The sequence below is a fragment of the Symphalangus syndactylus genome, chromosome 11 (genome assembly GCF_028878055.3).
Source record: "Symphalangus syndactylus isolate Jambi chromosome 11, NHGRI_mSymSyn1-v2.1_pri, whole genome shotgun sequence".
NCBI lineage: Eukaryota > Metazoa > Chordata > Mammalia > Primates > Hylobatidae > Symphalangus > Symphalangus syndactylus.
In genome coordinates, this window is record NC_072433.2 from 81,842,804 (window position 1) to 81,858,755 (window position 15,952).

The 15,952-nt window shown below is 37.4% G+C and overlaps 1 protein-coding gene across 3 annotated transcripts in view; it reads right to left on the minus strand.

Moving 5' to 3' along the window:
• KIAA0825 (KIAA0825 ortholog) overlaps positions 1-15,952 on the minus strand; it is a 474,586-nt gene that overhangs the window by 386,640 nt on the left and 71,994 nt on the right. For all 3 annotated transcript variants that reach the window (XM_055233339.2, XM_063612285.1, XM_063612284.1), the window contains one exon: positions 9,665-9,796. In XM_055233339.2, coding sequence (XP_055089314.1) covers positions 9,665-9,795 — 131 coding nt within the window. In that variant the 5' untranslated portion in view covers position 9,796. The remainder of the gene's footprint in view (positions 1-9,664; positions 9,797-15,952) is intronic.

The following is a 15,952-nucleotide window of genomic DNA, read 5'->3' on the forward strand; positions in this document are numbered from 1 at the left end:
AATTCCCTGACACCTCACCCCTCAGAATTCAGTACTTGTCATCTAACCTCACTGTTGCCTCACTTTAAAACTGTATTTATTTGAAGAATAAGAAATATGAATTTATTTTTATGGTCACTACTACATTCATTCATGCATGTATGGATGTATGTGTGTATGTATATATGTACCATCTTACTTCCAAAAAGGCTGAGATGTCCTACTATTGGACAGACTGCATTAAATAACAATAGCAGTCCAAGAGCTGATTAATATTCAACTGGTACAGTTGGAGATAGGATAAGAAACTGAAAAACAGAAGAGGATAATTATAAAATCTTGAAACTTCAGCTTATTATAAAGTTCTTGCAAGATTTCAAAAGTATTATCCAGTCACAAAATAGTTAAAAGGAAAAAAGTATATTCCATTGGTAAATTATGAGAACTTTTTAAATAAAAAGATTGTAGAAAACACATATATGTGCTTTCATGGAATGTTAGAATATAAAAATTTTTATTTCTTAAATCAGGAAAGACGCCTCATGGCAGAGCTTAAAGACTTATTTATTACAGTATGGAAAACCCAAAATTTAAAAAAAATTTTTAAAGCTTTTACATTTTGATGCTCTTGCTTATACTTCTTACCCACAAAATAAGTTCAACTTAAGGAAAAGACAAGTCTTTTCAATTGTTACACTGACATTTCAATTGTTACATTTCTGTTCATTTCTGTGCTTTTTGTGTTTGAAAAGACAAAGAAATCATTGTGAGGTAAATAGATTTTCTAGTTTTTAGATAAGCCCTATTTATCTAACTAGATTACTAAAATTCCTTGGAATTATCAGGTAATTAATAGGGAAGAGGGCTGATGTATACAAACTAGTATGTAATTAAAATATAAGTCAGCCATGAAATGAGAACTTATTTTCCTGAGACAAAGACATTTCTGGATAATATTTTTTAAAAGAATAGTTAAAAAAAGTAAAAAAAAAAGAATAGTTAAAAAGTTAAAAAGAATACTCCTAACACAACCACTTCAATGGCTAAAATGGTGAGAAATTAAAACTTGTCCTGAATTGTTTTCTATTTCAGAGACATTTAATCATTTCAAAAAGTTGTAATTACACTTTCAGGAAAAAACACTCGTGACACCAAATCTTTCTCATATGTACCCTATCCCTTCCATTCCTTTTGTAAAAGTTTTGGCATAGGCCCTTATCATTGCTCATTGGGACTATATATTAATAGCCTCTCTCAGGATTCCCATCTATTGTTAACCCACCTTTTGTTCAGAGTTTACTATGAGCAACACAGTATGAAAGAAACTTTAGAGTTAGGGTCCTCTCTTGATTTGTTGCTATATACCACGGATCCCACTACAAAAGTTGAGAATGGCTCTTGAATGGTCCAGATGCTTTAATCTGGACCATTCACACCTAGTGTAGGCCTGTATCAACCTAAGAAAATCTAAAGTGCTTTCAAAAGAGTCAACCAACTGTGAAATACTCCCCAGAATTCCAGTCAGTGGCAGGGTAGTACTGGCAGGACCAAAGTGATCTTCTATTGATAAGAACGAGCTTCCCAACACAGATCACTTCTTCTGCCTCCTAAATCTACATCTAATTTGGATCACTTCTCATAAACTAGTGACAGCAGCAAGATGGAAGTGGCACAGGGCTATGTTAATAATATAAAGAGAAGTTTCTAGAAACATTCTATAGGGCTAGAAGGACATACTTTAATACCCATTACAATCAATAAGTAAATGTGCTCCCTTTTTTTAATTGTCAAGATATTTATTGTGTTAACATGTGAGACATACAATTTGCTCAGTAAAAATAGCACATGAAAAAATATTATGAGTTTATATTCATAAAGAAATGAGTATGTTATTACCTCTTTTTCTTGCTTTCTCGGGACTATTAATTTGATAAGGTTGGAATGTACACAACCTTACGGAGGCTTGCCCAGGAATTTCAGCACAATTTAATGAAGTCAGAATGTGGTTTATCCCAACAAAACCATACAAAGTAAAATTAAGAAGAGAAAAGTGGAGGATCTGCACCAGCATTTGCTCTGTGCCAACTCCTTTGATTCTCTTTTTGGAGAAAGAGACAGTAAAAAAAAAAAAAAGAGAGTGGGAGAATATACGTAATAATGGGAATCCTAAGAGATATGGGAACAGATCATGTCTACATCTTTATCTCCATTGTCCTAATTAAATCAATTATTAAGGCAGACAACAGATTTGACTAGAAGTTACATACTGAAGGTTTTAATAATACCTATGGTTTATGTGTGAGGAGGTAGGCACACAGCAAATACTCTCATATATATATGATTATATATATATGAAGTAGTATATATATCATATACATGTATATATCATATATATGTATATATGTAGTATATATATATTGTGTGTGTATATATATACACTAAGTAAAAAAAACTAACCACAGAATGTACATATAATTCCCATTTGTATAAAAATCCATTTTGGGGTGCATACATGTCTATGTAGAGAATATTTCTAGAAAATTACACGATTATTTATCAAGATAGCTTTCCTCTAAAGAACAAGACTAGGAAAGTCAGAGGAATGGAGAAAGTTTTCCTCTTCACTGCTCTCTCCACTATTTGAAATTTTATCCTGAGTATGTGTTACTTTTATAATGCAAAAATATTTAAGAAAAGGAAAAATGCATTTGAAGATAGCTTCATCTATCATGTTCTATTCATCTAACTTTACACTAGTTTAAGATAAAACAAATGCAATAAATACCTAACAAACATGTCTAACACATTTATTGACTATCTTCTAGCCTACTATGTTCCAGGACTGTTTCAGGCAGTGAAAACACAGTGAAGAACAAGTAATATCCTCAAAGTGGAAATCAAAAGTCTTTTTTAAAAAATGGAATTACTGGCCGGGCATGGTGGCTCACACCTAAAATCCCAGCACTTTGGGAAGCCAAGGTGGATGGATCACCTGAGGTCAGGGGTTTGAGACCAGCCTGACCAACGTGGTGAAACCCGTCTCTACTAAAAAAGTACAAAATTAGCCAGGTGTGCTGGCACATGCCTGTAATCCCAGCTACTTGGGAGGCTGGGGCAGAAGAATCGCTTTAACCCAGGAGACAGAGGTTGCAGTGAGCTAAGATTGCACCATTGCACTCCAGCCTGGGCAACAAGAGCGAAACTCCATCACAAAAAAAAAAAAAAAAAAAAAAAGGAATTATAAATTCCCATTTATTTCTTTATGAATGAGACAGAGTTTCATTATGTTGTCCAGGCTGGATTTGAACTCTTGGGCTCAAGCAATCTTCTGGCCTCAGCCTCCCAAGTAGCTAGGACTACAGGCATGTGCCACCATGCCTGGTTTAAAGAAAAGTCCTTAAAGTAGAAAATAAAGGCAACAGCTTCCAGCCCCTTCCCATCCCAGCTCCTATTCCAGGTCCCATGAAAGGATATTCCTAGTCATGGCATTCTAGAATTTGGATTGTGATTAGCAATGGCTGTGGTGTTTCAGCAGTGACCATTTTTAGACAAGGTGTTGACTCAGCTGAGGCCAAGACAAAGGTCTTTTCCAGGGAAAGTTGACAGGCTTGGATTCAATCTCCAGGCACCATCCAACATGAAAGATGAGCCGGCCACAGCAGTCATATCTGTTACCATGGCTCCAGTCCTCTTATAGTGTTCCTTCCCCTGTTCCTGCTTTCAGAGCTGGGCCAGGTCTTCACCAGGCACCTCAGATTGTTACATCAAGGGTGGGGGCTTACTTCCCACTGGCCCATTAACTAAGATCCTCTCTGGGAAATAGTGGTCCAACTACTATTGGCTCAATCTCTTTATGAAGTCTGGATTTTCAGTATCATAGTATTCAACTTTTGTTATTATAACAATTTATAAACAGGCAGACATGTGCTTCCCTTTCCTTATTCGCCATGGAAGATAATACAATAATATCATTTAGGAATATCCCCAAACAACAATTCTCTATTGTCTTATGCTTATTTGGCCAAGAGCAGGTGAAGCTAACACATTTAAAAATAAAAGCTATACTGTACTTAAAAAAAACTCGAACACTTGAAATGTCCACAACACTTGAAAGAGTCTTGTAACAATCATCCAATGGAGCTACTGACTCCACATTTTACGCTATTAATCTCAGCCTCCTAAAGCAGAGGTCTACAAGAAACATTGAGGACACACTATGCACGATGATGGAGAAAGGAGTAAGGATCACCATAGACAATCAAAATAATAGAATTAATAATGACAGAAAATGATGATGAAAAAATGGTTCAATAGGCCACCATGCGAGAGAGAGGTTTGTCTTTTTCCCATTTACCACCACCTCTACCTGCAAGCATCACCGGACTTCATGCTGAGAGCTTCAGTGGGAGAATTGGAAAAGTTTAAAAAGTAGGAAATACGAATGGGGCCAGAAAAAGTTTAGGCTACTGAGCTGCTGAAGCCCAGGATGCTGTCTGCCCAGGATGCATTCTTACTTCTGGAGAGAACAAGAGTGCTGGAAAGGCCCAGTCAGAGTTGGAAAGTGGGTTAAGGCTTTACTCTGGGTTCAACAGTAGTTGGGGGAATTAGCCCCTTTCAGGTTTCCTCCTATGTGGCCTGGTCTTGTTCAGTAGAAGGGGAGAAGAGGTAGGGATTCTTTGAGATGTAGTATATAATGAAGAAACCCAAAACTGAAGTGCAAACACAGGAAGTTACAAAAACGATTGCAAACATTAATTTGCATCTTATTATTAAATAAGTGCCACAATACTGCCAGAAATAATAATGCACAGTTAAAACCTTTGAAATGACTAATTTTCATTTTGTAGAATTTGCTCTGGCTATAAAATATATTAATATTTCTGTGTGTGTGTGAGTGTATGTACATACACATAAACAGCCATCATATGGAAAACTTGAAAGCAAATTTTTAATATGGAAGCTCAAAAAATTTAAGCATTATATAAAAAATAAGTGTAATCTATGGAATATGTACCCTCTCATCAATAGGCATGGTTAAATGTCTCCCCTCTCCCTGCATTTTCTAGGTGAAGTCAAATAGTATTATTGCTGGTAGCCATTCTTATTTTTGAGACAGGGTCTCACATTGTTGCCCAGGCTGTAACGCAGTGGTGCAATCAGAGCTCACTGCAGCCTCTACCTCCCAGGCTCAAGCGATCCTTCCACCTCAGCACCCCCAGTAGCTAAACCCACAGGGGTGTGCCACCACACCAGCTAATTTTTGTTTTTGTTTTTTGTAGAGACAGTGTTTCACCATGTTGCCCAGGCTGGTCTCAAATTCCTGAGCTCAAAAGATATGCACACCACACGCAGCCTCTCAAAGTACTGGGATTATAGGCATGAGCCCCCACCCGAACTGGTAGCACTTCTTGCTCCTTACTTCCTCCCTTCCTCTGGTCCTCCCTCCCTCTTTCCTTTTCTTTCCTTTCCTCATTTCCCTTTCCCTTTCCCTTTCCTTTCCTCCCTTCCTTTCCAGACAGCCCTGTTGCCTAAGCTGGAGTACAATAGCATGTGCAGCCTCAACTTCCTGGGCTCAAGCAGTCCTCTCACCTCAGCCTCCTGAGTATCTAGGACCATAGGTGAACCACCAACCAAGCCTGGGCTAATTTTTTTTTTTTTTTCCAGTGGAGATGGGGTATTGCTATGTTGCCCAGGCTAGTTTTAAACTCCTGCCCTCAAGTGATCTTCCTGCCTTGGCCTCCTCAAGTATTGAGATTACATCTTTCTTTAGATTAAAAAAAAAAAAAAAGTAGTCCAGCTGCATTGGTACCAGCAAAACTTACTTCCTAAGGTACACACAGAGGTTATCTATAATTAGAAAATGAAAAAGTAAAATAAATTGTTAAGATACAATTATATTTATCCAACAGAACATTAAGGGAGAAAAATCATTCTGTGTCTTTTTTTTTTTTGAGATGGAGTCGCACTCTGTCACCCAGGCTGGAGTGCAGTAGCGTGATCTCGGCTCACTGCAAGCTTCACTTCCTGGGTTCACGCCATTCTCCTGCCTCAGCCTCCTGAGTAGCTGGGATTACAGGTGCGCACCACCACACCTGGATAATTTTTGTATTCTTAGTAGAGACGGGGTTTCACCATATATTGGCCAGGCTGGTCTCAAACTCCTAACTTTGTGATCCGCCCGCCTCAGCCTCCCAAAGTGCTGGGATTACAGGCATGAGCCACCAAGTCCAGCCTATGCTGTGTCATATTGTGAGCCCAGCAGAACTTCTGTACCTCAATATCTTGTTAAACTAATAAGTACCACTCAGTTTATTAGTGCTATATGCAGTTTTCAGTTAGGGAACTAATGATACGGAGGTACAACATTCATAATGTTTCTCTTTGGCATGTTATTTACCTCTTGTTACCTATTTTGATATGTGTTTGAATAAATGATTCATCATCACTAATTTCTGCTGTCAGACCTACTAGTCACCCAGGTCTGACTTGAATGGAAACGAGAATGTAAAAGTGAAGTGGTCTGAGAATGACAGCCTCTCTTGAAGGGCAGGTGAAGGTTCAGTGACCTTTGGGCACACTGGTCCATTCTGGTGAATCACTGCTTTGGGGAGGCAATAGACCCTGTGGCTCATAAAATCTGATGATATTAAGAAGAGAGAAGGAATTCACAAATAGATGTCAGGGTCACTGCTACTTTAAAAATTCAAGTATAAGGAAAAAATATCGTATTTTAAAATGAATTACTAATGTTGTTTTTTTCTTTTAAAACTACAGAGGAAAACCTATACCATACAGATATTCATTACTTATTCAATGTACACTACTGGGAGATAAATAGAACTGTTAGAATACAAAAATGCCAAGGGTAATTCAACTACTGCAGTGTAAGTGTGGCATAACTGATTTGTCATGACATACAGTTTTCTAAAAGCTATTCTGTTAGAAGGCAATAAATGAGTGCATAAATGATTTATACTCTTCTGAACCACAGTTATTATTCAATATTTTATTTTTAAAAATATATATACCCTATACTATTATGTTTATTCTCTGGAGTATAATAAAAACATAATTGAATTTGATGAAAAATAGACTTGATTCTAAATGTAGCATACGGCACATACAGCTACTTCCTTATTTGGTCCCTTGTGAAGATCAATGGTCACTTGAGGTGGTTCTGCTCTAGGTTCGTTTTAATATATGGGCAATAAAAAATTTTTAATTTAAAAATTATATCCTATGTTCCATATTATATTTTCTTTTTAACACTAACATCTGAGTTTTGACCTAATAACTATTTTTTAATGCAAAATACAATGTTTTAATCACTGTTTTACTTTTAAATATGATTTCTTTTTGACTAGGTTAGACAAAAAATTAAGTATGAGTGGTTCATAAATAAAAATAAGCAATCCAGAACAAAAGCATCAGAGTTCAGTGACTTGTTTTATTCTGATGGAGCCTAAATGCCATTGTGAAGGAAATGGTTTACCTTTTTAAAAATATTTCAATTTTTAAAACTATAACCATCTCTGAAATTTAGGTAAATGTCTTGTCGACCTATTTAAGTAAATACTATTTTCATTTGTAAATTCCTTTGTGTTAGAAACTGTGTCATAAAATACATAAATATATAACATGAAAGTTATATAAATACATAATTACCCTAAAGTTTAGTTATTTTATATTTATATGAAATATCAACTATACACTCTCAGTTTGGTTAAGTCTATCTCTAAAATACATATAAAATGTGTATATGTATAGGTATAGTATAAAGGGCAAATACAAATTAAAAATAAGAAGTTTAATTTTCCCTGTTGAAAATAAGGGAAAAGATTTCCCTCCTCTCCTTTCTCCTTAGAGCATTTACCTTAGAAAGCTTGTAATCATAGGCTAAGCATGGTGGCTCAAGCCTATAATCCCAGCACTCTGGGAGGCTGAGGCAGGTGGATCACCGGAGGTCAGGAGTTTGAGACTAGCCTGGCCAACGTCGTGAAAACCTGTCTGTACTAAAAATACAAAAATTAGCTGTGTGTGGCGGGGGGCACCTGTAATCCCAGCTATTTGAGAGGCTGAGGCACAAGAATCGCTTGAACTGGGCAGGCGGAGGTTGCAGTGAGCCGAAATCGTGCCATTGCACTCCAGCCTGGGTGACTCAAAAAATAAATAAATAAATAAAAAGCCTGTACTTTTTCATCTTTTGCCTATACTTTTTCATAAGTACTTTTTCATCTTTTGCCATGTATCTATTCCTTGGAAGACTAGATATGCCTTTTGTCAGCAGTCCTTTTGTCAGCTTTGTGACCCAAGAATGTCCTTCTCAAGAACCTGGGAGCTATCTTCTTGAAATGCAAGCATCAAGGGAGATAGCTCCCCAATCTCCCTGTTCCTGTGGGATAGTAAGAGCCTAACTTCAGTGGTTGCCTGTTCCAATTTGCAAAACTATTCCCTGTCATAAACATACAAAAAAGTTTCTTTCTCCTCAGGATAAAGCCAATTAGCTAATACATGTGGTTTCCCCAATTACCATGCTAAAAAGTTAGGATGAACTATGTGTGACAAAATGTGCTATCCAGTCTTCCTACCTGAGGACTAGTGATTGTTTATCTTGATAACATGTAATGTAATGGGCTGTATCTGCTTCACTATTTAAAGGGGTGGGATTCCCTTCCATTTTTGTGAGCTCTTAGCGAACTGCCTGAAATGCACATCACATTCTGGTTTTTAATGCTTATTCAATAATAAAAGTGTTTCTTTTTCCTTTCTCTACTACCTTCATGGAGAGGATTTCTGGGATGGGAGAAGATTTTGTTTTTAAGTATAATTCTCTAACAATATGCTATCTTTTGAATTTACTTATGTCCATTGTTATAATAAAGAACTAACTATTCTCATGTAAAGCAGAAGGAAAAATATCATAGGAACATTTCACTTACTTGGTTCAGTTTCTTTGGAAATTCAATGTAACTATATCTTAAATTTTAAAAAAAGAAATGCTATGTATCATTACACAATAGAAATTTTTACTGTGATTCGCACATTTGTAACCCACATGAGGTAAATTAGAACCTTTGATCAAAAGGATGCAAATAAGTAACTGCCTGATTATAGGGTCCGCAACTACATATGAAAACAGAGTCCTTTCTACCAAAGAACATGTATTAATGAGAAACCATTGAGCTGTCACTGTTTCCCCAAGTATTTGGTAATACAACTTTTTGGGATAGGTGATGACTAATCTAGTATAACAACTCTCTATAAAGTCTCTAGCCTCCTACTTAAGTGAGAAAGAATCTTAAAATGACCAATATTATGCAAAAATAATTTATTTTAATGTTCTGTTTTTAGTAACTCAAGCAATCATGGCCTTACACTCTAACCATATTAATGAAAATCCAGGACATCAACATTGACAAGCTCTAAGAAAACATTAGTGCCAATTCAATAAACTTTAATTGCCTATTTCAAGATAGTGCTTCTATTTTCTAGTCTTAAAAATACTACTCAGATAAAGACAATCATGTAAACTTTAAGTGAGGGGGAAGTCTAATCAATATTTTGGGGGAAAGTTAGTGATAATTAAAACCTAAAATTATCTAAGAGCAGGATACAAATAGACCAGGTAAATTTCATATAAGTGAAATGTGAAAACAACTTGTTTTAAATAATTAACAATATTTACCTTGCAGCATTTTGTTCAATCTTTTCATCAATGTCACTGAAGATCTGCTCAAACTCCAAGTCTCCAGGAAATGAGTTTAACAAACAATGTAGGTCAAAAGAATTATGAGAATATTCATCATCCCAATCCATTCTGAGGAGCAAGAATAAATAATAAAACATGTCAGTTCCCCCACAATGGCCAGGGATAGGGGTGGGCAGAAATTCACCTCAAGTTGTGATACTAAACCAAAAATAATAATTCCCATTTACAGGCACAATGAAATATAGCAGTTGGAGAACCAGGGTATTATGAAGCTAGGTAGAATGTCTCGTTATTTAAATTTCAGGAGGTGTTACCTAATTTTCGCACTTCTGTATTGTTTGAAAGCTGAACAAAACAGCAGCCCTCAGAGAGTACTTAAGCATCCTGCAGCTTCTCACTATAGCCAAGAACTGTACTGGAAGTGACAGAGCCCACAGACCACTGTGAACAAGGGTGGGTGCAGCAAAAATTCAATATCTTCCCTCAACCCTTGTCAATATACTCACCTGGAAATTGTAGCCTTAGACTTTTTGAAGCTTCACCCCGCTGGGTCTATTTATACGTGAAGGATGCAAAACTGTCCTTGAGTTCCTCTAGCACTCGTTGACAACCTCAGTATGGATACCTAACTAAAAACTGACTGATATGATACTCCTTCTTGAGGCACATGCATTTGCCCACCATAAAAGCTTTAATCATTCATTCTCTCTATATACTGAATGTTTTATAGGTTATATGCACTGCTGTAGAGGCTGGGATATAGCTGCAATAAATTAAATTCCCTGCCCTCATGGAGTTTTTATTATAGTGGGGAAGATAGATTGTTTACAACACATAAACAGATATATTTAATCAAAAATTACATGGTGAAAAGTGCTATAAGAACAAGTAAAGCATGGCAATGGGCTAGATTAAGAGTGATGGAGCAAGGACAGAGTGTGAGCTATTTCATTTAGGAATATCAGGGAAGGTCTCTGAAGTGGTGACATTTGAGTAGAAGAAATAAGTGCAGAAGCTATGGGGAAAGAAGTAAGTGGGAAGGACAAACTAGCTTCTTGATTGCTTTGGCCAAGAAATGACTCTTACCACATCTGCTTTAATGTGGTTAAGAGCTCTCTAGTGAGAGCTAGTCACATGACCCTACCTGGCTGCGAAGGTGTCTGGGAAATGCTGCCACTGGCTGGGCATTTGATTCCAGGAAAGCTGTATGCCATGAATGGAGATCACTAATCTTTGGTAGACAGCTAGCCTTTCTGCCACTACCATTCATTTGGTTAAACTTGATTCTCCACTTTCATGCTATTGATTTGCCTCAAATGTCTAAATGATCCATGGTGATCCATTCTTATTTATTGACAAAGGACTAGGTTGATACATATTGGTAGCTAGCAAGGATTTTCTCTACTGTTAAGAGGTTGTTTTATCCAAAAGGTCTCTCCTGCCAGAGCAGGAACGTTGATTCAGACACCACATGAGTGAATGCTGTGTATCTATCAGTGGGTATCTCCTTAGGATTTGTGAACAGAAGCAAGCACATATCTGATGATCTGTATAAGTGACCAACCAAGAGTACATTACAGCTACAGTGGAATTGCCAGAGGTGTGTGAACCACAGCAACTCCATCTTGAATAGGAGCTGGGTAAAATAAGGCTGAAACCTACTGGACTTCACTCCCAGATGGTTAAGGCATTCTAAGTCACAGGGTGAGATAGGAGGTCAGCACAAAGTACAGATCATGAAGATCTTGCTGATAAAACAGCTTGCAGTAAAGAAGCCAGCCAAAACCCATCAAAACCAAGACGGCCATGAGAGTAACCTCGGTTGTCCTCACTGTTACACTCCCACTAGTGCCATGACAGTTTACAAATGCCGTGGCAACATCAGGAAGTTACCCTATATGGCCTAGAAAGGGGAGGCATGAATAATCCACCCCTTGTTTGACATATCATCAAGAAATAACCATAAAAATGAGCAACCAGCAGCCCACAGGGCTGCTCTGTCTATGGAGTAACCATTCTTTTATTCCTCTACTTTCTTAATAAACTTGCTTTCACTTTACTCTATGGACACCCTGAATTCTTTCTTGCACAAGATCCAAGAACCCTCTCTTGGGGTCTGGATCAAGACTCCTTTCCTCTAGCATCTTTCTGGTGACCACAGAATGGACTATAATAAGGAAACCCCCAACCCAAAGGCTAATTTGGGCAAGTGGTGGGGCCTGGTAACATCTTTCTGGCAAACCCCAAAGGGATGATACTGAAGAAACCCCCCAATCCAAAGGAAATGGACCACAGCACTGATCAGCCAACTTTGGGTAAGTGGTGGGGTACCCAGGTAAATAATGGGATTGGGTTAGAGGCTCAACTTAGGGGAGTCAGAGTCTCTCCTAAGACACTGGGTTAGAGTCCCCTCTTAATAAAAGGCAAAGATGCTTGGCCAACCTTGGATTAGAGACCCAACTGAGGAGGGTTAGGTTTCCTTATAAGATTTAGAGGGTTAGAGGCCTCTCTTGGTTAAGTCCCTTTTGGCTAAGAATGGGTTTGGCACTATGGGATGTGAACTGCTATTCTCTTTGGATTAATCTGCCTTGCACTCTTTGCTGATGGCAATGGGTTACAGGATTAGGCATGTACAGGATCACAGGACATGGGGAGCTTTTTCCTCCCCAAAAGGGGAAAAACTTGAGAGCTGATGGAACTGCTGGAAAAGATCCCTTTGTGACCAATAAGTGGCCACCTGAACTTTTGAACAATGGGTAGGTATTTCTCTGGTCTCCCTGAACTCTTTGCCTTCCCCACCCTGCCTGAGGCAATGCTTTCCTTTTTCTCTCTGTGCAAACCGGTTGAATGAATGGTAAAAATCAGTGTTTATCTCCTACAAAGTTTTTATTAATGGGAAAAAGGACTTGTGAAGCTAGTCTTAAGCTGTAGTGAATCTGGTGTACTTTGTGTGTCTTTCTGTATTGTTCTGTCACGAACAGGAGTACCTTAGGATAGAACACAGGCTTAGGACACCTGTAAGCCCACTTTTCAAGATGGCCCAGCAAACTGTCAGTTACAAACTTTGCTGCAAGTCCCTGAAAAAAACTGGATAAGGTTTCTCTCTTGTCTTGTACGTCCTTGGGAGCTTGACCTTGTAACCACATGGCAGTACTTTCTCTTGGTCTCTGCCATCACAATGGCAGCCCAGGTTCAGGGTCCAATCCCCACCTTAGGGAATGAGTCCTCTATCTTCTGTCTGTGTATTTATATGTGTTGTGTGTGTGATGTTTATATGTGAAAGAGCTTTGATTAATTGGCTTAATAATAAGATCTGAAATCAAATATTTTGTCAGAAAAGTAATAAGTGTAATGCCTTTCATTTAGTTCACATGACTGAAGTGATATTTGGGAAATAAAGACAGTTTTAAACATTATTGGTAAATAAAAATATCTTCAAAAATGTAAACATTGGGTCTAAATTATGTGGGTCAGATATTAAGTTTGCTAAATACTTTAAGGTCATAAACTGCTTAACTTTGAAAAATTATTCAATTTGTTTTGGAGCTTTAGATTCTAGATAAGGCCTGGGTATATGTGAAATCAACCATGACCCCTAGCTATGCAAAGAAGGTTATGAAGAAAAGAAATTTTACGTAAGAAATGCTCTTGTATGTAAATTTTTATCCTAAAGTAAAATAACTGGTTGTTTAAAAAGAGAGATGTTTAGGACAAGTCGGAAAGTCCAAGTACGTCATAGATTGTCTGTGTAAGTTGTGAAACAATTTATGAAACGGAATTTATGCAAGAAATGTACAATTTAAAGGTGATTAGGCCTCCTAACTGCTTCATAAAATGTCACTATGACTCTTAACTGTACAACTTGCCTGTTTTACAGCTAGGTAAGGCCTGGGACATGTGGAGTTAGACGCTGGAAAGAGTCAGACCTTATCTGCACTTCTGTCTGGGTCCCAGGCTCCACACCTAGTACAAAATTTAAAATCCCATACTTACCAAGGTTTTTACCAAAAGTAAAAGTCGCTAAGAGTTAATACTTAACATGTAATTGAAACTATTGAAAAACAGTCTACACACAAGGCCTGTAAGGAAAGTAGAATATACTTTTGGTAAAAGATTATAAGAAGTCATGGGAATGTGGATTTATTTACTTTTTGGCTAAAGGATTGTTCTAAGTTAGATAAAATAAGGCTGAAGGTTTAAACAAGTTGTGGAAGTTTTGTGAAAAATTAATCTTGTAAAAAAAATTTGGTGTGTGAACATATTGGCTAAAGTTAAAGGGGTATTATTCAGTGTTTCCATACATTAGAATAAAAGCACAACAGGTTTTCCTTAAACCTGCTTTTAATCTGCTCTTTAACAAAAATTGTAAAGGGTTATAAAAGATTTATGAGAATCTTACCTTATGGTCAAACTCATTAAAATTGAATACATTTGTCTGTAAGGTTTTATTAAGAATTCGGTTTGACACCAATAATGCACTAATGCAACAGTGACATTTAGCTTATTTAGTATAAAGTCATACAGGAAGTATTATCAAATGTAAAATGGTGTTTCGTTTTCTTTGGGCTGTATTTGTATAAATATGTTATTGGTATATGTTCCAAAATTATGGGAAACTTATAATTCTAAAATGACTTAGTGTATGTTATTAAATAATTATAATCATTACATAAAATTATTGTATGCTACAGAGGTAGCCAAATTTCTTTGTCAATTACGTTTTTAACTGTGACTGTCCTAAGATGTTTTGTCATCCACAGACAATTGTTGTCTTGTTTTGATCCTCTTTAGTAGGTGCTTTATAATCAACTATACAACTCTAGCAGATGTTCTTGAACGCAGGTTTTCTGATAACTTTGGAGACTGTGACATCAGAATAGAGGAAAAAACTTTCAGGACTCTCATGGAGATCTGAAATGTTCATGACTATCAAACACAAGTTAACTGCATTGATTAAACTAATAGAAGTCTAAAATAATCTTTTTAACATTTTGCTTAAAATGTCGCTGATGCTTTGTTTTGTTTTTCAGAATCAAGAAAACTTTTATTTTGAGCTATTTACAGCTTAAAACAATTGAGTAAAGTATACTCCTGTGAACAAAATTTGGGGCATATTTGTTTCTCTCCATGTGATTTCTCCAGAATTTGGAAACTATTTCTAAATGTTCTTAATTTATGGCAATATAGTTATTTGCATAAGTGCAATAATAATCTGTTTTCGGCCAGGCAGTGGCTCATGCCCGTAGTCCCAGCACTTTGGGAGTCTGAGGCAGAGGGATCACCTGAGGTCAGGAGTTTGAGACCAGCCTGGTCAACATGGTGAAACCCCGTCTCTACTAAAAATACAAAAATTAGCCAAGCATCGTGGTGGGTGCCTGTAATCTCAGCTACTCAGGAGGGTGAGGCAAGAGAATCACTTGAACCTAGGAGGCAGAGGTTGCAGTGAGCCAAGATCGTGTCATTGTACTCCAGCCTGGGTGACGGAGTGAGATTCCCTCTCAAAAAAAAAAGAAAAAAAAAAAGAATCTGTTTTCATTTGTAACAGGACACAAAGGACACAATAACCAGTTTCTGGTTATTTTACCAAGGCTTTGACTGGAATGGTGTGCATTCCTTTAAGGAATCAAACTTGACTTGTAAAGCCAATAAAAGCCTTTTGGAGAACTGGCCTCATACCTTGTCTACACAGTCTCTGCGTACAGTGTTTCTGTCCTGTGGTAAGTAAAGAATGTCACTTTCTAATAGATCCAGGAGTTCCAAGTTATCTTGGGACCTTAAATGGAGAGGAATTTACTCAACTCATAGGTATTTGAGGGTACAAGCCCATGACTTGGCTTGGTTTTAACAAAGTCTTGAGGTCAGGTGTAGTGGCTCATGCCTGTAATCCCAGCATTTTGTGAGGCCAAGACGGGAGGATCTCCTGCAGTTGGGAGTTTGAGACCAGCCTGGCCAACATGGCGAAACCTTGTATCTACTAAAAATACAAAAATTAGCTGAGTATGGGGCACATGTCTGTAATCCCAGCTACTCAGGAGGCTAAGGCAGGAGAATTGCTTGAGCCCAGGAGGCACAGGTTGCAGTGAGCTGAGATCATGCCACTGTACTCCAGCCTGGATGACAGAGTGAGACTCTGTCTCAATAAATAAGTAAATAAATAAAAATCAAAATAAAATAAAAAAGGCTTGAGATTCCTCACTGATGCTTGAGAAAATAAAATTTAAAAGTCTTGAGATTCCTTACTGATTCCTACTGACACTTTCTGAC